The sequence below is a fragment of the Pelodiscus sinensis genome, chromosome 3 (assembly GCF_052426305.1).
Source record: "Pelodiscus sinensis isolate ZL-2025 chromosome 3, ASM5242630v1, whole genome shotgun sequence".
Classification (NCBI taxonomy): Eukaryota; Metazoa; Chordata; order Testudines; family Trionychidae; genus Pelodiscus; species Pelodiscus sinensis.
Window position 1 is genome coordinate 41,228,007 of NC_143054.1, and position 26,460 is coordinate 41,254,466.

Sequence of the window (26,460 nt, forward strand, 5' to 3'; positions counted from 1 at the left end):
AAATGCTGGTAACTTTTGCTTTTTCTATTTTTTTTCTCATTTTTTCTCACGTCTACTTTCATTTTTCCATTTCTCACCATCTTCTCCTACATTGTTCTCTCTCTGATCTTTCCTTTTGTGGTTTTGGTACTTTCCCGTTCTTGTATTTCTTCTTGTCTCCTCCCCAAACTTCTTCATCAAATTTCTTTTCTTCTGTGGTATGAAAAACCTCTTATCTCAAACCATACTCATCTCTTTTTCCCATTTCCATTCAGCTATACACTAATCCCAATTTGTGTCACACACAAAGTCCTATGTACACATCTCCAACCCAGTTTCTGCTTTCACCTCAGTCCTTTTTTTGTTTCCTGTTGCCCCTTTCTGAACATATTTTCATCTCTTCTATGCAATCTACTAAGGAAATGGTTGTTGACTCTTTCAGTATGAATGTAGGGGGAACAGTGGAGGAAAACTACCCCAGAATCAGTAGAAAAAGCAGTTGCTGCTTACTGAGATCATCTGACCATCTCTTTCCTGCTTCCTTAGTGAGGCTGCACAAGCAGTAGCTTGTGTAGTATTATGTCATTTAAGCCTTATATAAGTATTAAGAATTATATTTAAAACTGAAGTGTTGTAAACAGATAATTTTTGTAGTGCTACATTCATCTAAAGAGTAGACAGCTGGTCACCATGTATTTGACTTTCCAGATAACAGAATTGACAGTTTATGTAGTTTACGATATGAGCTGCTAAGTTTGGAAAATCAATAATGTTACATAATTGCATAAGAAAGCTATTTAATGGCAGTTTCTGTTTCCTAGGTGGATCACAAAATGCATTGTACAATTCAATAAGGTTATACATATCTTGTTTAATATATTTTAATAGAAGCTTTCTTCTGGTTATATTAGAACTTATATATGCAAATTATGTGTTAAATAATTGATGAAGCACCTTGTTTTCTTCTAGTTACAAGTGATGCTTTTCTTCACTAATATATTTAGACAGTAGTTCTCTTCACAGCAAGATTTTTGCTTAGCATTTTAAAGGATATTTCAGCTCCTGCAGTGATGACGGCCTATTTAGGAACAGCAAGTATAATTTACTAACCTGATTTATGAAGCAATTTATACAAAGTAGTAAAATAGCATTGTATACGTAGGGATATGTATCTTTGTTGAAAAAATTAAATTCTTTAACACTTGGGGAACTTTGTATTATTACATTTTATAATGGAACAAAGTAGATCAGAGTAATTATCCCTCTTGTTTTATTAAAGCTTTACACAACTGTTAGAGGTTAATGCTGCTATTTATTTCCTTACTGTCAAATGTTACACCATAATAAAATCTATGTTACTCAGTAAAATGAGGAATAGGGGCATTAATCCTTCATTAAGCAACAATAAGTGATGAGATATAATTCTAGCTGTATATGTATCTACATCTGGATAAATATAGCAAAAATATTTCTGACACACAAGGATCAAATTCTGAAATCTGGAAACAGCTATTCTTGTAAATAAATTTCATGACACAAATAGTTCCATTACTTTTTCAAATTATATGAATGTTTACAGGGTTTGGCCTTTAATCTGCAACCTAAAAATACAAATAATACAGTTTTAGCTGTCCATACTTATTTCAGGGGAAATGATCTTTGCAACTGACTGTGCACCATATGTTCTGTATTCTGGTTAAAGGGCATTCTGAAATACTGTAATATAGGATGTTATTGACATGCTAAGCTTACAGTGTTAATTATTTAAGTCTGTTGTTTCCTAATATTGTAATTAGTCCATCAGTGAATCACTGGGGTGGCCCTTCTCATTTACAGAGAAGCCTGGTATAAACATTGGCTTGAAAAATGTTTTCTTCTAGAAGCTGTTGGATTTGAAACCATGGAAAGTTTGGAACTGTGCATGGACATATGGGGAGTTTGGATCTGGATTCTCTAAAATGGGCTTTTTTTAAATTAGTTCAGTGCAATACCACACATACGAAACATCTAATTTCAATATTTATATTACTGAGCAAGTACTAAACAAATAATCTGTTAGAGTTACTGTGAGAATCATGACTTCACATGGCCCGTCCAGAAGCAAGCACATGAATGTCTGGAGCTGGTTTCAGCTATTGATATACATCCCCCATGCCATGAGCAGAAGTTATGGCAAGATTGCCTCAATTTCCCCTTCCTTCTTCCAATTACCATATAGCTTAGTGTCTGATAGTTCCTCACTATGATTCTAATGCTATGTCTAGACCACTGCTAGCCTCCCCCTCTTGGGGATGGGGCAAAAATCTCTAGCAAGTTAGGAAACCAGTAAACCTAGTGAAGCGTCAGCAGTGTCCCATATCTTGGGGTTTTACCTCTTTGCCCTAGAGGTTTTAATATCATCTTTGCTAGGTTTGGTGGAATAACTCTTACTGCTTCCCACCACACTCCTCATGTAGACTATTTCCCAAACTCTTCAGAGGTCTTTGTAAGCTTTCTCTATACTAAATAGTTAATTTAAAATTAAATTAATAAAAATTAAGAAATGTAATTTTATGTTAACAGTCTTCTATGAGTATTATTTTAGTTTTATATCACAAAGTATTATGTTAGCCATTTCTTACCCATCCTGAATAACACATAATGACATTCTCCCCTCGCCCCCCTTCTTAATGCTGAATCATCAGCATCATCCTATTCAGGAATTAGCCATTGTTACTAACTACCGAGTAACACAGAGTGAGCCATTAATTCACCTTAATGTGTTCCACCAATCAATACTGAATCTGTAAAATCATTTGTTCTTTGACTCTACATGGCAAAAATTATTGCTAAAAATAACTCATTTTTTTGTTTCAGTTGTAAGTCTGAGGACTGTTCAGAATATAAAACTTGTGTGATAAATATTAGTAATTTTGGTAATATTAGCCAATTACAAACATATTTCTCTGTTTTTAAATAGGTGAATATTATCTTTGATATATAGCGAAACATGCCTTAAAATGAAGTGAAATTTGCTTCAAGGGAGTTTAAGGAGACTTTTACTCACATTAAACATATCTACATCCAGAAACAGCATTGTATTAGAATATGCATTAACTTACAGGACTTTATTAATAACATTAAATACTTGGTGTTGAAAATGTTACCCAGTTGCACAATAAACAAACACTATTAAACACATGTCCCTTCTGTATGCTGTGTGTTTAACAGTGGGTATATGGGTATAATTTTACAAAATGCCTAAGTGACTTAGATTGATCAGGAAACATCTTTTATTGGGCAAACTTCTGCTGTGTGTGAGAGACAAGCATTCAAGCCACACAGAGCTCTTCTTGAGGTCAGCATAGGTATGTGTGGTTTGAACATCTATCTCACTCACGATCCTCTTCTCTCTCATATCTGGAACTGATCTGGGTATTACGACATGGCCTACAGGTCACTACTTAAGGTTAATCTATACTGCAAAAACAACAACAAAAAAGGCATGGCCACGAGTCTCAGAATCCAGGTCAATTGACTAGTGCTTAGGCTCTCAGTGGGGCTCTATAAATGTCCGGGCTTGAGCATGGGCTAGGGCTAGAGTATGGACTTAAAAACCCAGTACAGAGGGATGGCCTCAGACACCTGGATCCAGGCTTAGTCCAGATATCTACAGTGCTATTTTTAGGCCTATAGCCTCTGAGATTCATGGAAACAAGTCTTTTTTTCCCTGTAAGTGTTGATGAACTCTCAGTAGAAAAATCTTACACTGCTATTTTAGTCTTGTAGCATGAGTCTGAGTCATCTGACCGAGGCTCTGAGACTTGCAGCTGTGTTCGCTTATTTTATTTATTTATGTTGGCAGGGTAGAAAATTTTAAGTGATATGTTCTGATAGGATGCATGGTGGGCTTTTCAAAAGTACTCATCTCTGCTTTCATTTAAGTCATTTAGTTTTATCATTGGCTTGATATACAGCAGAGTTAAGCCAATGCTGAGTGCTTCTTCATATCCCACTCATAAGTGCCAACTGTAGACAAAGCCTCATTACTAAAATTTCCTTTTGATTATATAGCATTTTCTTCAGAGGGGGAGCCAAGTTAGTCTGTAACCGGAAAAAACTTAAAAATCAAGGAATAGTCTAGCAGCACCTTAAAGACTAACAAGACTACATGTTTTGTTAGTCTTTAAGGTGCTGCTAGACTATTCCTTGATTTTTAAGTTTTTCCAGTTACAGACTAACTTGGCTACCCCTCTGAAGAAAATGAGTTGTTACATATGACCTACTGTTCTTCATATTCTGCATGAATAGGATCCATCCAAATGTGTTGTGAGGAAGACACCTGGGCCAGTATGGTAGAAAGGGAAACGTTCTTTCCCAACCTCCCCCCCTCCGCCCTCTCAATGGAGTGGTTAGCATAATGCCCACACCAGATATATAAGGGAGAATGGGTGATGATGAACCTGCTCCATGAATAAGAGAGGAGGGTCCCAGCACAGTCTGACCTATTAAAACTCTGAAGTCCTGAGTGATGAGTCAGCCACCATACTGGCCTCCTTTCCATCTGTTTTACTTCTCCCCACTCTCTTCCGAAGCCTTCACGAATCACTCTGTAATTCCACTCAGCCAGACAAACAACAATGGAGAGTGGTGAATTGCTGGATTGGTTTTGGTGCAACTTAACAAGTGAAGATAAATGCATCACAGAGACTATAATAATTTCCTACCATGTTATAAACATTCTAATATATAACGAAGCCCAGACAGAAGTTAGTACTTTTTACAGACTAGTATAGATTAAATATTCTTTGGGTTTTGCATCAACATTCAAAGTATGGATGAAGAAATAATGCTGCTCTAAAGATCTCTTCTGTACTACTCTAGCATCCACATTCAGTGTGTCACTTCTCAATCAAAACTGAGAAGCAAGTTTTAAAGTCTATTTGCAAGCCATGAGGATTATGTCTAAGAAGGGCTGACATATATATGGAGATAAGTAATTGTTTACTACCTGGATATATATACACTCTATAGTGTAGGGCAGCGTTTCCCAAACTATGGGCCGTGGGAAAAAAATACCGGGCCTCAGCATGTCTGGTGGCTGCCGGCAGGGCCAGCCTCAGGCCAATTCGGGTCCCGCACCCCTGAACCTGGAAGTTCCAGAGAGTTACAAAGCCGGGGGCCCTGCTCCACCAATATGTGGAGCTGGGTCTTTCCCCTGGCTCTGCCTGGAGCGGGCTCCGGCCTCCACACGTCCTCCCACCCCATCCGTAGAGCATCCCTGCCTGCTGCTGCCCATGTGTGGCATTGCATGTGGGTGGGGAGGATGCCCAGGCGTGACGTGATGTCATGGCCCGTGATTTTAAAACTCTTTGGAGGCACATGGTGGGGCCACACTGGCTCCGGGTTCAGCCTCCAGGGCCTAAGTGTGGCATCCAGCTCAGCGATGTGAAGGAGGTGGGCGAAGGGGGAGAGTGGAAGGAGAAGGGGCTTGGGTGGGGGGTAGGGGAAGGCACCAACGGACAGGGTTTAGGAGAGAGAGACAAATGTCAGGGGGCCAAGTCTAGACAACGAGGGAAAGGGCAGGAGGGGAGGTGTCAGTGGGAGGGGGGACAGGGTGATGCTGGAAGAGGAGAGGAGAGGGGAAGGGCATTGGGGGCTGGAGGAGCTGGTGCTGGGAGAAGGCTTGAAAGAAGGGGTGGGCATGAGGAAGGCCAGGATGGAGCAAGTCATGTGTGAGGGCACAGAGGGGCAGGAGGGGAAGGGGCAGAGAGTGGTGAGGGAGTGGGTATTAGGGAAAAAGAGGGCAAAGGGGACAGGGACAGTAAGGGGGGGAAGCATCAGGAGGGTGAAGGGCTAAGGGAAGGTGCAGGTGCCAGGGGATTCTCGGGTGAGGAGGAGGGGAGATCTGGCCACCGGAAGCAGCACTGGATGGGGGAATCGGGGCAGGCTGGGGAGATTGGGGGACCGGTTGAAGCAGGGCTGCCGGGGAGTTTGAGGTTGGGGGCAGGAAGCTGGCCGGGGAAGATGTGGGCGTGGGGAGAAGTTGCCGCCGGAAGGAGGGCTGGACGCAGGCAGCGGGGCTGGCCAAGGGAGATTGGAAGGAGAAGTGGGGGGGACCTGGCTTCCCGGGAGGGTGTTGGGGAAAGTGGGACTGGCCAGAGGCGCAGCGGGGGGAGCAGAGGGGAAGGAATGAATTGGCCAGCGGGGAGTGGGACTGACCAGGCCATATGTAGATCTTGGGGCACTGCCCCCATTCCCCCCACCCCCCACAAAGCACAAAGCATGAGTTAGTCCGGCCCGGGGATTCTATTGTCTCCCCACCCACACACACCCCTCGAGTAGTTGCGAACTGTCTGGCTGGTAGACACACTCATGCAGCCTGAGCACATTTACCAGCCAGGCAGTTCGAAACTACAAACTGATACATCTAGTAATAATACAACTTACCTAATGAGAAAATATCAGACATGCTATAGGTCTGATATTTTCTCAGTTTGTTTTTTATGTGTTTATATTTTTGGGCTGCAAAAAGCAGTACTGAAAAAAAAGGGTTCCAACTAAAGTAAAAAGTTTGGGAAACCCTGGTCTAACCAGCTTTCTGTGTTTCTTACAGTCCATTTATCCAATCCATATTCCTTAACTTGCTGGCAAGAATATTGTGGGTGACCATATCAAAAGTTTTGCTAAAGCTGGCATTTGGGGTTTTGGGAGGACCAGAAACAACTTATTTGAATATTCATCATTTGATTAATGAATACGCACATTTGAAAATGAACATTACTGGTCCTCCAAAAGTTCGTGAATGGATTTACTGGTCACTGTGTCAAAAAGTTTGGGAACCCCTGGTCTAGGGCTATGTCTACACTACAAAGCTTTTTCAGGAAAAAACTTCACTTCGTTCCACACTGCAATTGTGTTCTTTTAAAAAAAAAAAAAAAAAAAAAAAAAAAAAAAAAAAAAAAAAAAGAACAGAGGGGATTTTCTGACATTGGTAAACCTCTTTCTACGAGGAAGAAGCCTTTTTCCGAAAGAGCACTTTTGGAAAAAGGCGTGTGGATGGGAAAGAGGGAATTCTTTCGAAAGATGAGGAAAGATGAAAAAGCACAGGCCTGCAGTCTAGACGTAGCCTAACTGAATTGTATTATTAAGCTCTATGATGAAAGTACCTAACATTGTATTAGGTACCTAACTACCTCCTTATATATAGTGGACATTAATACTGTAAAAATTTGAGTAGGAGAGCTTAAGAAAGAATATCAATGTTTATTATTGTTTACCCTGTAATTGTACTGCTAAATTTCATATTAGCAGTGTGCATGACTATTTTAATACTAACAACACATTTTTAGTCCTGTGTTAAGAAGTCAGACATGATATAGGCATCACAAGCAAAAGAAAAAATATATATATTATTATATTTGAAGTCAACAGCAGACTGTCTTATAAACATTTTTCCTAATAGCCTGCCTTACTTTGAATTCCTATAATTAAATGTGGTATCTGACAGGATATGCTTTGAGAGCGTATGCAGAGATCACATATGCTTTGAGAGCGTATGCAGATACCCACCAGTACCTTACGAATAATAGATCAGCCACCCATTTGTATACACACACACCAAAGACCTTGGATAAGCTATACGCAGCTAGACCTTGCACAAAATGTTCTTCTGTGTCATACCAGGAGAGCACGATCTTTAAAACAGACACTTATCAGCCATTTCTCATTTAAGGAAACACACCAAAATTATGGCATATGCACAAAGAGATGCACCAAGGGAACAAAGAATAGAATCAATTGCCCCATTGACTGCCTTTAGAATAGTGTGTCTCAATACATCTAGAATTGCACAAAACAAGCCAAGTGTACCCTTAGTTTTTACTCCACTGATTTAAGTGCAATTACATCAATGATTCATTTATTCAAATGTATTTATGAGTATATAAACACTTATACCTAGTTGCAAGTGAACCTAGCGATCTCCTCTGATTGTTCCTAGATCTGAGGACCCCTTATATCCACAAATTGTAGGTACTGTTTTCACTGTGGTTTTAAACTTCACCTGATTCATGGGGACCAGAGCTCTCAGGTTATTGCTTAACTTGTGAAGCGTTCAAGTGAAGAGGAGGCACAATTATTTAAAACAAAAATTAGTTGGTAATCTCTAGTTACCTGCATTATTTCTCTCACAGACTACATACTGAGAAGAGAGACAAAAGGGACAACTATGCTGCTCTAGAATCCACTAGACATATGGAGAAAAGAAGGAGCTGCTGACCTCCTCCCCTTCCTCAGATTCTTCTCATTTTGCTAGCAACTTGGGGAAAAATAGAAGTTGCTAACCCACTCCCTCTTATAGCACATGCCGGCAAAGAAGCAGCCATGAAGACACGCCACATGCTGGCCATACATAGGTGGCAGTTTAAGAACTTCTGAGAGACTGAATTAACTAAGGTCAATGGAAGGATTAGAAAATGGAAAATCTCAACCCAGAGTCCCAGAAGCCAGAAGGAAAATCACTGCCTTTACCCCCATTTCTCAGTAGACAGAGAGAAGAACATAAATATTATGATCTCTTCTCTTCCCCCTTAACCCCCCATATTATCATTTGACATATAAAATCAGTTATGGACAAATGAAACAATAGCACAGCTTTCACAATAATTGTTCCCCAGCATTTCTGGGCTTTGTTATTGTTATTTGTTTATTTGGCCTCCCTTGCACTGTCTCTCTCCTGAATGATGTTTTTTAATGAGAATAACAAAATATACAATCATTCTAAAGATAATAACAACAACTTACAGACAGAATTTTTGTGGTTACTGTCTTTGTTGGGCAACATCTTGACTCCTCTTGACTTCAATTCAATTGCTTTTTTCACTGTCAAAAACAAGCAGATAAAGACCAAGTTTATTGAGACATATAGTAAACACGCTGTATTCACAATGCATGTACTAAATGAAAACAAAGCAATGTGGAGTCATACTACTAGAAATGGAATTTACAGTCACTACTCAAGTAGCCCAATTTACTCAGTTTTCCCCTGAAACCATAACAATTTAATTATGTATTAGAAGAAAGTTGAGCTCTTTAGTTTTTATTAGCAGTAATAACAGGAATATTTTGACTTCTAACAGAATGCTTAAGTATCATTAGAGCCAGGAAGAAAAGACAAAACACTCCTAATAATAACATGCTCACTATGGATTTATATTTTGTATTGTAGATTACAAAAGTTAAAAAAAAAACTTTTACAAACCCAAGTTTTGTTCTACAATACATGATTTTTGTTTTGTTCTACAATACATGATTTTTGTCCCAAAAGCACACATCGTCCTATGCTATCTTTTCTCATAAGTTTTTTAAAATTAAAAATAGACACAGACACATGCAAATATGCTCTAAATCTACAAAATCTAGATCTATATGTTAGTGTACACAAAAGTAATTGCTTTACAATCAAAGTTGAGTTTGCTCTATGTAAGAATAATGAAGATAATCTTCAAATTACATCCTTAATGAATGTTGTACATTTACTGGGTAGTTCTTGTTTATATTCAGTCTTACACTTTTTTCTTAGAACTCTGTATGTGACAGTTAATGGTTTTAAAATTTGCACATTCATACTAAAATTCATAAAGTTTTCATTTATATGAATATGTATTTATTTTCAAATCATGTATTCATACTAAGAAAAAAACTAGAAGAAATACATTTGCATATTCTCTCACCATATTAACATGTAAAACTGGTTAATTCTACTTTTAGGCAATATACGGAGCTATCAAATTGTGCATTACTATATGTACAACATGTACATAATCATCTCAATATGTTGAATGACAGAAGGGTGGAAACAGTATGGCTACGTCTACACTGGCATGATTTTCCGAAAATGCTTTTAATGGAAAACTTTTCAGTTAAAAGCATTTTCGGAAAAGCACATCAAGATTGGCAGGATGCTTTTCTGCAAAAGCACTTTTTGTGGTAAAGCGTCCGTGGCCAATCTAGGTGCGGTTTTCCGCAAAAAAGCCCCGATCACCATTTTCGCGATCGGGGCTTTTTTGCGGAAAACAGTACTGTGCTGTCTACACTGGCAAAAGTGTTTTGCCCAAACGGGAGCAGCATAGTATTTCCAGAAAAGCACTGATGATCTTACATGAGACCGTCAGTGCTTTTCCGGAAATTCAAGCGGCCAGTGTAGACAGCTGGCAAGTTTTTCTGCAAAAGCACAGCCTAGGTTGGCTAATGTTTGTCACATTATAAAAAGGTGTATTTAATTTTGTTTCTTTACTAGAATGCTTTGCTGCTCTTGCTTCATCAAAATATCATCTGTACTATTGTTGTGTTGGTCCTAGAATATTATAGACACAAAGGTTACATCTAGACTGCAGCACTTTTGGGATACCAGAGATATTCTGGAAAAGTAATGCCATGTCCAAAGAAAGCGGCCGCTTTTTCAAAAAAGATTTTAAAAAATGCGGACGTGCTCTTTTGCTATCTTTGTAAATCTCATTCTACGAGGAAGATGGGATGTGTCAAAAGAGCAGGTTTTTCCAAAATTTGGTGCTATGTAGACATGCCAAATTTTGGAAAATCCTCTTTCAACAGAATAGGGCACTATGAAATTTGGAGCAATTTCATACCCCAAGTTTTGTGTTTCCCCATGCAGCTCCGTGTTCTGCATATGGGTGGGGACAGCCCTGACATTATTACCATTTTTAAAATATTTCCATAGCTTTCTCACAGCAAAAACAACATATTAAGAGGAGATAAGTGCATTGAATTCATTTTCCCTTTCTCCATAACACTCAGTTTCTAGTTCTTGTAAGACTTCAGTTCTCAGTCTTTGAATATTTTCCAACATCTACATTCCCAGAATTTATTATTAATTCAAATGCAATCTGAACAAAACAATGTAAAGCCAAACTCAAATACTCCTTTTAATAAACATAAACTAAATTAAATTCTACTAAAAGGAAAATAGCCTTATAAGGTACCACTTATATGCACCTTACAAGCTAATGTAAATAGGAATCACCAAATTTACCTACATAGAGAGAAGAATCAGCATGTTAAGAAATCAAAGTAAATAGTGAAAATACAGGAGATACTCACACAGAAGGTAGATTCAGTGTTAATCTTTCATGGGGACTTAGATTGAAAAGGAATCCAAGTAAAAGTAAATGTACATCTCCAAAAGAAATAAAGGAATCTTCACCCTTGCATTTAAGGAATTTTATTATCAAGATCTCTTTAAGAATGTGCCAGTATTTTACCCACAGCCTAAAGAAGTGAGAGCTTAGAACATAAGAATGGCCATACTGGGTCAGACTAAAGGTACATCTAGCCCAGAATCCTGTCTGGCCACAGTGGCCAGTGCCAGGTGCCCCAGAGGGGATGGACCAAAGACAACGATCAAGCAATTTGTCTACTGCCATCCTTCTCCAGACTTTGACAAACTGAAGCCAGGGACATCATTCCTTACCCCCAGGCTAATAGACTTTTATGGACCTAACCTCCATGAATTTATCTACGGGTATGTCTACACTACAAAGGTAATTCGAACTAACAGACGTTAGTTCGAATTAACTTTGATAGGCGCTACACAGGCAAACCGCTAGTTCGAACTTAATTCGAACTAGAGGAGCGCTTAATTCAAACTAGGTAAACCTCATTCTACGAGGACTAATGCCTAGTACGAATTAAGTAGTTTGAATTAAGGGCTGTATAGCCACTTAATTCGAACTAGTGGGAGGCTAGCCCTCCCCAGCTTTCCCTGGTGGCCACTCTGGACACCACCAGGGAAACTCTTCTGCCCCCCTCCTGGCCCCGGAGCCCTTAAAGGGGCACGGTCTGGCTACGGTGCCCATGCCAGGTGCAAGCCTGTCAGCACCCAGCCAGCAGACCCTGCACCTGGCACGGCACGAGCCAGCCACCCGCTGCCACCCAGCCCTCCACCTCTTCCTGGGACCAGGCCGGCGGCTCCCAGGAGCCTGCCCGGGGCCACAAGAGGCGGGCACCCGCCTGGTCTAGTGCAGAGATCGTGGACCTCATCCACAACCTCCGCACTAGGCACAGGAAAGTGGCCATGTAGGGCAGGGTAACTGCCTGCCTGGCCACCCAAGAGCAGGTGTGCATGAAAATCAAGGTGGTCCAGTGAGACCCTGAGCCCTGAGCTTAGAACGGCCGTACTGGGTCAGACCAAAGGTCCATCTAGCCCAGTAGCCTGTCTGCCGACAGTGGCCAAAACCAGCTACCCCGGACGGGATGAACCGAAGACAATGACCAAGCCATTCGTCTCGTGCCATCCATCTCCAGCCTTCCAAAACAGAGGCCACGGACACCATTTCTATCCCCTGGCTAATAGCATGCTATGGACCCAGCCTCCATGAATTTATCTAAGGGTATGTCTACACTATCCCCCTAGTTCGAACTAGGGGGGGTAATGTAGTCATACGGAGTTGCAAATGAAGCCCGGGATTTGAATTTCCCGGGCTTCATTTGCATAAAGCCGGCCGGCGCCATTTTTAAATGCCAGCTAGTTCGGACCCCGTTCCACGAGGCGTACAGCTAGTTCAGATTAGGAAGCCTAATCTGAACTAGCTAGTCCGTGCCACGTGTAGCAGCGCAGCATGGGGTCCGAACTAGCCTGCATTTAAAAACGTCGCCAGCCGGCTTTATGCAAATGAAGCCCGGGAAATTCAAATCCCGGGCTTCATTTGCAACTCCGTATGACTACATTACCCCCCTAGCTTGAACTAGGGGGGTAGTGTAGACATACCCTAACTTCTCTTTAAACTCTGTTATAGTTCTAGCCTTCACAGCCTCCTGCAGCAAGGAGTTCCACAGATTGACTATTTGCTTTGTGAAGAAGAACTTTCTGTTAGTTTGAAGCCTGCTACCCATTCATTTCATTTGGTGTCCTCTAGTCCTTCTATTATGGGAACTAATGAAGAACTTTTCTTTATGCACCCTCTCCACACCACTCATGCTTTTATAGACATCCATCATATGCCCCCTCAGTCTCCTCTTTTCTAAGGGGAAAAGACCCAGTCTCTTTAGCCTCTCTTCATATGGGACCTGTTCCAAACCCCTGATCATTTTAGTTGCCTTCCCCTCTCCCACCCTCTCTCTTCCCCTCTCCCAACTCCTTTTCCCAGTCTCCCCGAGTTTTGTTCAATAAAGAAAGTTTCTATTTTTGAACACACGTGTCCTTTATTTTGTACATCAGGAAGGGGGTCTAGGGAGGGGTAAGTGGAAGGAGGTGAGGGAGGAATGGGGTATGAGCTCCCGATGGGGAGGACTGGGGTGGCTCTGCGGGCTCCTCGGGGTGGAAGCTCTCCTGCAGCCCCCCGATTGACCCCCTCTCCCCCGGATGGCAGCCTGCGGCAAGTGCAGCCAGGCTGATGGCTGAGTGCTGTGATGTGCCAAGTGTGGGCATTCAGGGCACTCCAAGACAGGACTGCTTTGCTGTCCCTCATTGAGTTAGACAAGCGAGCAGGGAACCCCTGAGAACTGTCTGGGGTGGAGGTCGGGACCCTTTAAGCACAGCCCTTGGCTAGCCTGAGACAGCAGCTCCACGCTCTGTCCTAATCTGATGCCCTGCCAGCACTGCTTCCGGCCATCCTTAACCTCGGTTCAGGGTCCACTGAAAGTGGACATGCTAATTCGAATTAGCAAAACACTAATTCGAACTAGTTTTTAGGTCTAGATGCACTAGTTCGAATTAGCTTAGTTCGAATTAACTAATTCGAATTAAGTTAGTTCGAATTAGTGTTGTAGTGTAGACATACCCTAGCTCTTTTATAAACTCTCTTATAGTCCTAGCCTTCACAGCCTCTTCTTGTAAGGAGTTCCACAGGTTGACTGTGCACTGTGTGAAGAAGAATTTTAGTTTTAAACCTGCTACCCATTAATTTCATTTGGTGTCCTCTAGTTCTTATATTATGGGAAAAAGTAAATAACTTTTATTTATTCTCCCTCTCCACACTACTCATGATTTTATAGACCTCTGTCATATCCCCCCTCAGTCTCCTCTTTTCTAAACTGAAAAGTCCCAGTCTCTTAACCTCTCCTCATATGGGGCCCGTTCCAAACCCCTAATCATTTTAGTTGCTCTTTTCTGAACCTTCTCTATTGCCAAAATATTGTTTTTGAGGTGAGGAGACCACATCTGTATGTAGTATTCAAGATGTGGGCATACTGTAGTTTTATACAGGGGCAGTAAGATATCCTTCATCTCATTTTCTCTTCCTTTTTTAATAATACCTAGCATCCTATTTGCTTTTTTGACTGCTGCTGCACACTGCATGGATGTTTTTAGAGAACTATCCATGATAACTCTAAGATCTCAGTAAAACTCCAGTGGTCCGGCATCCAATGGTCCAGCACTCCTGATGGTCTGGCACCATCTGGAACTCGGAAGTGCTCCAGGCAGCCAGACAATTGGAGCTGCTCTGCCCCCAGCTTTCCCAATTCAGCTGTCGCTGAAAAACACCAGCGGCTGACTCCGGGAAGCCCAGGTCAGAGGACCCCAGCTGCTCTGCCCCGGGCTTCCCCGAGTCAGCCGCTGGTCAGTTTCAGCAGCGGCTGACTTGGGGAAGTCTGGGGCAGATCAACTGGGGTGCTGCCGGGTTGGGCCCGCAGTGCTGAGGGGTGCATCCCCCCCACTCCATACCAGACCCTTCATAGCCCCCCCTTCCGATGGGCTGGCATATTTGATAATCCAGCACCTTTAGGACCCATGGGGTGCTGGATTATTGGAAGTTTACTGTAGTTGTAGCTAAATTACCGCCCCCCCCCCCCATCATATTGTATGTATAGTTGGGGTTATTTTTTCCAATGTGCATTACTTTACACTTATCCGCACTTAAATTTCATTTGCCATTTTGTTGCCCAATCACTCAGTGTGGTGAGATCTTTTAGAAGTTCTTCACAGTCTGCTTTGGTCTTGACTATCTTGAACAATTTAGTATAGTCTGCAAGTTTGCCACCCCACTGCTTACCCCTTTCTCTAGATCGTTTCTGAATAAGTTGAATAGGATTGGCCCTAGGACTGACACCTCTCCATTCTGAACATTTACCAATTATTCCTACCCTTTGTTTCCTGTCTTTTAACCAGTTCTCAATCCATGAAAGGATCATTCCTCTTATCCCATGACAACCTAATTTACACATGAGCCTTTGGTGAGGGATCTTGTCAAAGGCTTTCTAGAAATCGAAGTACACTATATCTACTGGATCCCCCTTTTCCACATGTTTGTTAACCCCTCCAAAGAAGTTCACCTCTTTACTTTTCTTAAAATAGTCCTCTTACATCATCTTACAAACTTGCATCAAAATATGACTCAGAAATACATATTATTTACCCCACCCAACTGATTGCACTAGCCAACCCACATGATAACCTCTCTCATTCTAAAAATATACACACATTCTTTTATTTTCAGAAAGTATTTGCTGAAGCATTGCTCTTCACAAGAGCATCAAAATAAATGGCTAGTCACCTCTCGTAACTGTTGTTCTTTGAGATATGTTACTTATGTTTATGGCCCTAATAAATTCATGGTCTGTTATTGAATCAGACAGTCATAGAATACTAGATCTAGAAGGGATATCAAGAGGTCATCCACACATGGCAGAACCAAGCACCATTTCGATCATCCCTGACAAATATTTGTCCAACCTGCTCTTAAAAATCTCCAATGTTGGAGATTCCACAACCTCCATAGGCAATTGATTCCAGTGTTTAACCACTCTGACAATTAGGAAGATTTTCCTTGTGTCCAATCTAAACCTCCCATGCTGCAATTTAAGGACATTGCTTCTTGTCCTATCCTCAGAGATTAAAGAGAATTATTTTTCTCCCTCATTCTTGTAACCTTTTTATGTACTGGAAAGCTGCCATCATGTCCCCTCTCTGTCTTCTCTTTTCAGTCTTCCTTCATTGGTCATGTTCTCTAAAACTTTAATCATTTCCTTGCTCTTCTCTGAACCTTCTCCAATTTCTTTACATTTTTACCGAAATGTGTCCCGAACTGGACACATTACTCCAGGTGAAGCCTAATCAGCACAGCATAGAGCAGAAAAAAGACTTCTTGTGTCTTTCTCACAAGACTCCTGTTAATGAATCCCGAGAATTATGTTTTCTTTTTTTGCAACAGTGGTTAATTGGTAATCTGAAGCTGGAGCCCCACTGTGAATTTACCACTAAAAAACTCCAGCTTCTTTGCCTGCTTAGATTTGAGCATTGGTCCCCATTGCTTGTCTCTCCTTTTTGTGTAGGAGTTTGGCGCACATCTGAAGTACAGTAAATCACACAAATCAAAGCTCAATTAATTTTAATGTTATTGATGACTATATTAAACAATATTAGTCTCAGTATTCAACAATGAGCAACCCCACTTGTCATATCTTCCCATCAGCCATAGCACTACAGAAAATCATAGAGCACAAACAATTGTGTGTTAATCTCTTGTTCACTATATCACATTGTTATTCAGAAAATGTAACTCTACAATTCAAGTATTTATCAGGGTAGTACCATCCTGGAGTCTCAATATATCTGTAGGTGATGTGTTTCCTTTTAATTAATTTAGTGATTGTTATTATTATTATTATGGGGTGTATGGGGTGTACAGGGTGTACAGGGAGGGGTAGCACCTCTGGTGTAGGGGCATGTCATGCCCTTTCAGGGCAGCTTGTCCACCTTTGGTCCCCACTTGTCACTCAGCTCTCACCTGTGGCTCCTACTAGCTGTAGCATGCGCAGCGGCCACACCCCAGGCAACAGCTTCAACAGGCTGGCCAAACCAGGTTGAGAGTAGCCGTTGGGTCATTGACCTTCGGTGAGATAGGGACTTGTCTATCCCATGCATGTGAAGACAGACTCCGGTGGATTGAGCGGATGAGATCTAGAATAGATCTAGAATAGGACCAACGGTCATAAAGGTGGTTTCTGCAAGCGATGTGGTATGCTAAGAGCACGGCAAGACAAGAAAGATGCCCTGGTCAACCACTGCGCCCAGCCCATCTCCAACCGTCTTGACTTTAGTCCTGCCATTGGAGCAAGATGGAATCTGGGAAGAGAGAGTGAGGCTGATTATGTGCACCTCTCCCTTACTTTAATCCAATTCACATGCAAGTCTTGACATCTGACATCCCCTAACTTCTGTAAACCTCAAAGTCCTGTGGCGATGGGCGAGCAACGAAGCAGCAAGTGTAGATACACTGGGAGCTGTAGCCGTGGACCTGCACACAAGCGGCTCAGGTCTAATGGTCATCTTCTTGCTGGCCAAAGCAACAGCTGGATTCGGCGTCTACCTGAGTGACTGAGCAGCCCTTTTTAGGATCGCACTGCTCACCTCCGTAGCAAGAGAAAGGGGCTAGAAAAGGTGCCCAACATTGTTTGCTTCACAGAACCCTGGCCAGCTTACCGCGGCTGGAGGGGATCCCATTTCATGCGGTCGAACAATAAAACTTCAAAAAAAAAACGCAAGGTGACACCACTCACTATTGGCACATGGAATGGACGCAGCAGTGACAAACATCGTGAATCTGGAGTTGGCTTTGCGGTTAAGAATCATCTTGTCCGCAAACTTGCCAATCTTCCCAAGGGCGTGAACGATCGACTCATGACACTGCATCTTCCACTACCAAGAGGAAAGCAAACCACACTGATCAGCGCCTACATACCCACAATGACGAATCCGGATGAAGTAAAGGACAAGTTTTATGAAGATCTCGATGCCCTACTCTCATCCGTGAAGCGCACCGACAGGCTGAGTCTACTTGGCGATTTCAACGCAAGAGTAGGATCTGATCACTCTGCCTGGGATGGCGTCACTGGAAAAAATGGAATCAGTAAATGTAACAGCAATGGCCTACTACTACTGAAGACATGTGTGGCTCATGATTTGATCATCACTAATACCCTCTTCTGCCTGCCCACTCGCAAAAAGACGTCCTGGATGCATCCACTCTCTAAGCACTGACACCTCATTGATTATGTCATTGTGCGGAGGAAAGACTAGACAGGATGTAAGGGTGACCAAGGCCATGCCGAGTGCTGACTGTTGGACTGACCACAGACTTAGCTTCAAATTAAGCCTTCATATCAAGCTAAAGAGACGTCTTCAGGGAAACAAAGCTGTGATGAAAAAGATCAACGTCAGTAAACTGAAGAACCCCAACGCAGCAGCTTCACTGGAAGAAGATCTTGACAACCAACTTTCAGAGCTGCAATTAGAGGAAAATGCTGAGAAGGACTGGGAACGCTTCCGGGATATTGTGCACTCTTCTGCACTAAAGGTTCTTGGACCCTTACAATGGAAACAGCAGGACTGGTTTGATGAGAACGATGAAGAGATCAAGGTCCTAATTGCTGAAGAGCATCGCCTTCACCGTGCTCATCAGAACAACCCGTCATCAACAGCTAAGAAAAATTCCTTTAACAACATTCGTAGGACCGTACAGAGCAAGCTTCTCAAGATGCAGGACTCCTGGTTGAGTGCTAAAGCAGATGAAATCCAGACGTTTGCTGATAGAAACGATGCCAAACGGTTCTACGAAGCCCTTAGATCTTTGTACAGACCGCAGCCCTCAGGGAGCTCCCCTCTACTGGACTCAGATGGTGTAACTCTCATTACTGAGAAGACTCTGATTCTACATTGTTGGGCTGAGCACTTCCAATCCGTACTGAACCGTCCATCCTCCATCAATAACGAGGCGATTGATAGAATGCCCCAGGTGGATATCAACCACAGCCTGGATGTCTCACCATCAGAGACTGAAACCTTACAGGCCATCAGCCAGTTGTCCAGTGGTAAGGCCCCAGGATCTGACATGATCCCAGTGAAAGTCTATAAGGGTGGTGGTGCAGTGCTTGTCGACAAACTCACTCAGCTGTTCCAGTCTTTCTGGAATCAAGGATCTATTCCTCAGGAACTGAAAGACGCATCCATTGTACACCTCTACAAGAGGAAAGGAAATCGACAAGTCTGCGATAATCATAGAGGAATATCACTGCTCTCCATCGCAGGCAAGATCCTTGCACGAGTGTTGTTGAATCGCCTGATTGACCACCTGGAACAGGGTCTATTACCCGAGACACAGTGCGGCTTCCTCAAAGAGCTTGGCACTGTGGATATGATCTTCGCAGCCGACAGCTCCAAGAGAAGTGTCAAGAGCAGAATCGTGAAGTGTATACCATCTTTGTGGATCTCACCAAGGCTTTTGACACTGTCAGTTGCGAAGATCTGTGGCGCATCATGTCGAAGTTTGGGTGCCCTGATAGATTCATCCTGATGGTACGTCAGTTCCACGACGGCATGACGGCTCGTGTTCTGGACGACGGAGAAGCTTCAGAGGCTTTTCCCGTCACAAACGGTGTCAAGCAAGGGTGCGTGCTGGCACCGACCCTGTTCACCATAATGTTTTCAGCCATGTTGTCAGACGCCTTTCAGAACAGTTCCTTGGGAGTCAGCCTGAGATACAGGACTGATGGGAAACTGTTCAGCCTGCGAAGACTCCAGGCTGTCACCAAGATAAAGGAGACTGTGCTACGAGACCTCCTTTTTCCTGACGACTGCACCCTGAATGCTGGATCAGAATAGGAAATGCAAGCCAGCATGGACAAATTCGCAGCAGCATGCGACAACTTCGGCCTTCTCATCAACATAAAGAAAACCGAAGCGTTGCACCAGCCAGCTCCGAAAGCCCAACATCAAGAGCCCACTATCACAGTGAAGGGACAAAAGCTGCAAGCAGTGGACCAATTTACATACCTTGGCAGCACCCTCTCCCGTGCAGTGACAATTGACATCAAGGTCAACTGCAGAATTGCCAAGGCAAGCTCTGCATTCGGCAGATTGCTGACCAAAGTGTGGGACCGCTGTGGAATAAGCCTTGTTACAAAGCTTAAAGTCTATCGAGCAGTAGTGTTAACTACCCTGATGTATGCCAGTGAGACTTGGACTGTATACAGGAGGCACGCTAGGCAACTGAACCACTTCCACACGATTTGCCTCCACAGACTTCTGAGGATCCAGTGGCAGGACAAGGTACCAGACACAGAAGTCCTTTTTAGAGCAGGCCTGCCGTCAGTTCACACCCTGCTGATGAAAGCCCAGACACGCTGGGCTGGCCATGTTGCAAGGATGCCAGACCATCGCATCCCTAAACAGCTTTTCTATGGTTCTGCTGTTGACAATGCCATTACCTTTCCCAACTTAAGGCAAGCATCTTTAAGGTTTTTAATATCCACTTTGATTCTAGGCTCAGATATGGAAAAGTAAAACTGTGACGTTGACAGTTATGATATTTTTAAATGTACTGTTACAAGCAAAGAAAATATGAGCACAAAACAAGCCTTCCATATTGTATGCAAGCAGCATGCCAAAGATTAGGGACGGTATATAATTGAAAAAGATTTGTATTGAATAATGACATTTTCAATATGCAAAGTTAATTAATAGTTTCTCCTGTTAAATACAAAATGATTTCTGAACAATGTGAATCATGGAGACAAGATATAAACTGGATAAAATCAAGCAAAGAGACCACATGGTATTTAATTCAACTGTAAAATTCTGAATTTTCATTTAGCTGATTGTTTCAAACCTCTCTATATGTATGTTTATGGTTAAAAACATGACCTGAGACATACTCATATAATATTTGTATCTCTGTTTTAAGCAACTATTCCAGGCACTGAATTTCATGAGTCAACCAAAATCAGTTAGCTAAACTAAACACCAGAAAATGAAACACAGGAAATAATTGCATTTTAACATGCTGTTGAACCAAAGACAAAGTCATTTTCCATTTTTAATTTATATGAATCACTTATTCTCAAAAATATCTACTTCTTCAGTACTCTAGCAAAAATTAAAAGATTATGATTTTCTATAAAATAGACATTTCTGAAAATAAGTAAGATGCATTCAGATTCAGTTTTTGAATATGAAAAGCCTAACTCTAAAATTAACAAAAATTCACAAAATACCAAAAACTACATATAAAAGTTCAGCCAATACATATGAAAATAAAGCAGAAAAAGTTTGGTGTGCAATAAATTAATCAGGCCTTATCAGTACATGGCCTGCTCCTAAGCACCTTATCACAGCCCCTGTGCAAGGGCTCTAAACTTCATTTCCTGTGTTGTTAAGTAAGTATACTCAGAGGGTGTGTCTACGTTGCACCCAGAGCTCAAAATAAGCTATGCAATATAAGCTACGCAAATTGTGTGTCTTATTTTGAGTTAATTTTGAAATAGCTTATTCTGAAATTTGGCACTGTCTACACAGAACTTATTCTGAAATAAATCACTATTCCAAAATGTCCCTTACACCTTGTGGAATGAGGTTTACAGAGACATTGGAATAGCAAGAGTTACAAAGGAATCTCTCAAAATTGGGTGACTGAGCAACAAAATGGCACATGAAATTCAGTGTTGATAATCCAAGCAATACATTCTGGAAAGCATAATCCCAGCTATACATACAGAACGGTGAGATCTACATTAACTGTTACCATTCAAGAAAAAAATTAATAGCTCAAAACAGAATTAGATTACTTCATGGAGAATAGGTTCATCAATGGCAATTAGCCAAGATGGTCTGGGATGCAACTCAATGCAAACGTCTAACTGCCAGATACTGGGACTGAATAATGGGATGGATAAACTTAAAAAACAATGAATGTCCCTGCAGCACCTTAGGGTGTGTCTAGACTACATGCCTCCGTCGACGGAGGCATGTAGATTAGCCAGATCGGAAGAGGGAAATGAAGTCGCGATTAAAATAATCGCGGCTTCATTTAAATTTAAATGGCTGCCCCGATCTGCCGATCAGCTGTTTGTCGGCAGATCGGGGCAGTCTGGACGCGATGCGCCGACAAAGAAGCCTTTCTTGATCGACACAGGTATGCCTCGTGAAACCAGGTTTACCTGTGTCGATCAAGAAAGGCTTCTTTGTCGGCGCATCGCGCCCAGACTGCCCCGATCTGCCGACAAACAGCTGATCGGCAGATCGGGGCAGCCATTTAAATTTAAATGAAGCCGCGATTATTTTAATCGCGGCTTCATTTCCCTCTGCCGATCTGGCTAATCTACATGCCTCCGTCGACGGAGGCATGTAGTCTAGACACACCGTTAGAGACTAACAAAAATGTAGTTGGTATCATGAGCTTTCATAGGCACAACCCATTTCTTCAGATGAATGGAGCAAAGGGTCCAGAGTTGCAAATAAAGAAAGAAAGAAAGAAAGAAATAGCAGAAAAAGACAGGATGGGGCAGGTAAGAGAAGGCAATTTCTGTAGCTTCTCTTTCTAGATGGTTTTTGAAAGTGCTTTGTAATAATATAGTCACATTTAGATTCATTAATGAGGTTCAAATGTTCCCCAACAGATTTCTGTGCATTACTATTTCTGATATCTGGTTAGTGCCTTCAGCTGCAAGTTTGACACCTTTAATCAAGGTCTGAACAAAGACCTTACTTGGATGGGCTGCTACATTCAACATGATAATGACATTACAAGTTAAGTATCAGGCATTTACAGCCCACTCTACTAGCCTTATTTATCACGGACACTGTAACTGACAATTTTTTCCTTTGCCTTTCCCTTCCCATTCCCTCTAAGGGTATGTCTAGACTACAGGCTTTTGTCGACAGAAGTTTTGTCGACAGAATCTGTTGACAAAACTTCTGTCGACAAAGAGCGTCTAGACTACATCAAGCAGATAGACAAAACTATTTGCTTTGTCGACAGAGAGCATCCAGACTGCAGGACGCTCTGTCGACAGAAGAAAGTATCTGGAACTGCTTCTGCCAGGTCACAGGGGCAGCATGTATTTCCTGGTGCTGCTGCCTGCCCTTTGAAGGGATGCATGCTAAAAGGGATTCCACCGACTAGCCATTGCTCTGCTGCTGCAGCTGCCTTGCTTACCTCCTAGAGGGACAGCAAAGGTTCTGCAGTGCTTGTTTGGAGTGCCCTGCTTCCTGGCACAGCATAGCAGTGTGGATTTTGGATTTTTTTTGAAGGTTTTTCCAAACCTTAGTTTGCCATGGTGCGAGAGCTTCCCCTGGGCAGGTACTGGCCCTACTCCACGGGGCTTCAAATGCTGCTGCAATTGCACGAGATTTTCATGCTGTTAATGCCTGGTCCAGATCCTGAACCCAGACTGGAGCCCCTCCTTCAGGATGCAGCAGCACTGTTCCTGCCTCCGAACTTTTTCCTGGAGAGGTGATTTTGGAGGATGGAAACAAGTACGGACTGGTGGGACTGGCTCGTAATGGAACAGTGGGATGATCAGGCTTGTCTCCGAAACTTCAGGATGCAGAAGTCCACCTTCCTGGAGCTCTGCAACTGGCTTGCCCCCACCCTGCGATGATAGGACACCCACCGGCGCCCTGCCATTCTGCTGGAGTAGAAGGTAGCTATTGCCCTCCGGAAGCTGGCCACTCTAGCAGGGCAGGGAGGCAGGGCTGGAGGGGTGGCAGGGACTGAGGGAGAGGAAGAGGAGTCAGAGGGGGCTGGAGCTGGAAGGGCAGGAGGAGTCCCCAGGGGGAGAGGACCTGGCACACCCAGGGCCTCCTGGACGGTGGTACACATTGCACTCCACTGCGGGAGGAAGTCCTCAAGCAGGCGAGTATGCCAGCGAGCCTCGTCCCTGGCTCTTTTGGCCATGGTCTCCTGCATTTTGGCTATGACCCCCTCAATGTTCTCCATCACCTCCACATGCCTCCACAAGAGGTCATTATAGGCCCTCTAGTGCCTGTAGGTGCTGTGAGACTGGGTGAGTGGTGGCACAGGTGTCGCTCGGCGGTCAGCAGCAGCAGGTCTGGCTGTGGAGAAGAGAGAGAACTGATCAGTGTTAGCAATTCACACACAAGTCCTTACAACAAAGGATCGGAATGTTGTTACTGGTAGGCCACGTCTGGCCCTGCCAGCCACCTTGGCTGCACAAGGGCCCCATTGTGGCTAGGACAATGTCCAGCTCCACCCCCTACCTCCTCCCCCCTTCCACCATGGCCGTCCAGGCCAGATCAGTGTGCAGCCACAGTAGGACAGGGGCCTTGGGTTTCCCATGGTCCCCACCCACATACCCATCGCCTGCCTGCCTGCTTGCACATGCACAGAGAGATGCAAGCTGTCTAGGAGGACCAAGACGTAAACATTGCTCTTCACCCTCTCTGCTCCCACCTCCCCTGTTCTGTGTCTGTGACCCTGACTGCACTCACCTGATGTTCCTTCACCAGCATCAGAGGATGCCTACGAGGCTTCCTGGGTCTCCGGGACAGGCTGCAGAGTCAGGGTCAGGGTGTCCTCCTCCTTCTCCTCCTCCTCCTCCACATCTTCCCTGGGGACCTCCTGCCAGCTCTGCTGCACTGGTGTGTACAATCCTGTCTGCATGAGCACCGGTGCAGACATAGGTTCCTGGCCTCCCAGGATGCAGTCCAGTTCAATATAATAGGCGCAGTGTGCAGGGGTTGCACCTGATGCTGAGCTCTGCTCTAGGGCCTTCACATATCCCTGCCAAAGCTCTTTGACTTTCTCCCGGACTTGTTGCAGTGTCCTTGGGTGGTGCCCTTTATCGGCCAGCCCCTGAGCCATGCAGCTGTAGATGTTGGCGTTCCTGCTCCAGGTGTGCAGGGCCTGAACTGCTTCCTCCTCCCCCCACCGTTCGAGCAGTGTCAGGACCTCTGGCCCTGACCAGGCTGGGGCTCTCTTTTTCTCAGCTGTGGGCACCAGGGCTGGCTCCCTCAAAGGTCCTTGGGGGCCTTTTGGCTCTGGAGCTGCACACATGGCCACGTGCAAGTGAAGCTGGAGCTGTGTCCAGACTCAGGGGTTTTTTCGAAAAAAGTAGCCTTTTTTCGAAAAAACTTCCCCTGCGTCCAGACTCAAGCCGCGTTCTTTCGAAATTAATTCGAAAGAACGCGGCTTTTCTTTCGATGGCGGTAAACCTCATTTCACGAGGAAGAACGCCTTCTTTCGAAAGTTCCTCTTTCGAAAGAAGGCGTTCTTCAATGTAAATAGGGCTTCTTCAAAAGAGAGCATCCAGACTCACTGGATGCTTTCTTTCGAAAAAGCAAGCCGCTTTTTCGAAATTTCTCCGTGCAGTCTAGACGCTCTCTTTCGAAAGAGGCTCTTTCGAAAGATGCTTTCGAAAGAGCCTCTTTCGAAAGAAGCCTGCAGTCTAGACATAGCCTGGGAGAGCTCTGTGCTGACAGGCTTCCTCTGTGGCCAGCTTCCTGTCACAATGCCTGCCAGGGATGTCTGTGCCTTTAAAACATGGCTACAGACAGGAACAAGAAGAGGTTTTTCCTGAAGAAGGATGTCCACCAGGGGGGTTCCTAGGAGGTATTTTTCTGTTGACAAAAGAAACCCTCGCATCCAGACTGCCTTTTTGTCAACAGAACTCTGTCGACAAAGTTGTTATGCCTCGTAAAATGAGGTTTACCCATGTCGACAAAACTGCTGAGTTCTGTCGACATTATGTCGACAGAACTCAGCGGTAGTGTAGATGCAGGTATAGTTTTGTCAACAAAAGTCCACTTTTGTTGACAAAACCCTGTAGTATAGACACACCCTAATTGACAATTTTTCCTTTCTCTTTCTCTCTCCATCCCTTCTTTTTCCGCTATTTATTTGCAACTCTGGACCCCTTGCTCCATTCATCTGAAGAAGTGGGTTGGGTCTACAAAAGCTCATGATACCATCTACATTTATTGTTAGTCTCTAAGGTGCTGCAAGATCATTTGTTGTTTAAGTTTCTTTTTAAGTTACAGACTAACATGGCTACTCCTCTAAGGTTTTTAAACATGCAAGGGGATGGACAAGCTGATATTTGCCCTTTTCTGTTCATTCCCTCTGAAGCATATGGCATTGGCCATTATCAGAAAACAGGATACTGGACTAAATGAACCATTGGTCTGATCCGGTATGACCATTTGTATGTTTTTGTTATATTCGTATAATGTGAGCCTGCATTGCTAAAGACTGACTGTGACTCCTCTATGTGACAAAGAATGGAGTCACATCACTGAATTCATATCATGGGGAAATTATTCATATGTTATTTTATCTGTTCTTTTTTTATTTCTAAGAACCATGGGCCAGATTCATGGCTGAGCTCTGGCTACTTTGTGCTGCTCCAGTGATGCAATGAAACTGTAAACCCAGTTTAACCAGACTTCTAAACTAGGTTTACAGCTGCTTTGAGTCACTGAAGCAGCACAAAGCACCCAGAGAATAGCTGGGACTTTGGCCTCATAATTGTAATAGTTTTGAGATAAAATTTCTTGTCACTCAGTGTCCTAACCCATGAAAAAAAAAAACCACTTTCATGCCACAAAATGTACAGATAGTGCCTACAACAAACTCTTAACATCTTGCTTTTTGGAAATAAAGGGAAAGATTCTGTTTTCCTTGTTGATGCTGTACTTCACAAGTAGAATCATAATGGGTCACTGAGTAAAGGGCCTCTCCGTGGAAGTAT

The 26,460-nt window shown here is 43.2% G+C and overlaps 1 protein-coding gene across 1 annotated transcript in view; it reads right to left on the reverse strand.

Moving 5' to 3' along the window:
- CSMD1 (CUB and Sushi multiple domains 1) overlaps positions 1–26,460 on the reverse strand; it is a 1,868,278-nt gene that overhangs the window by 652,833 nt on the left and 1,188,985 nt on the right. The window contains exon 7 of the mRNA XM_006137767.5: positions 8,764–8,841. Coding sequence (XP_006137829.3) covers positions 8,764–8,841 — 78 coding nt within the window. The remainder of the gene's footprint in view (positions 1–8,763; positions 8,842–26,460) is intronic.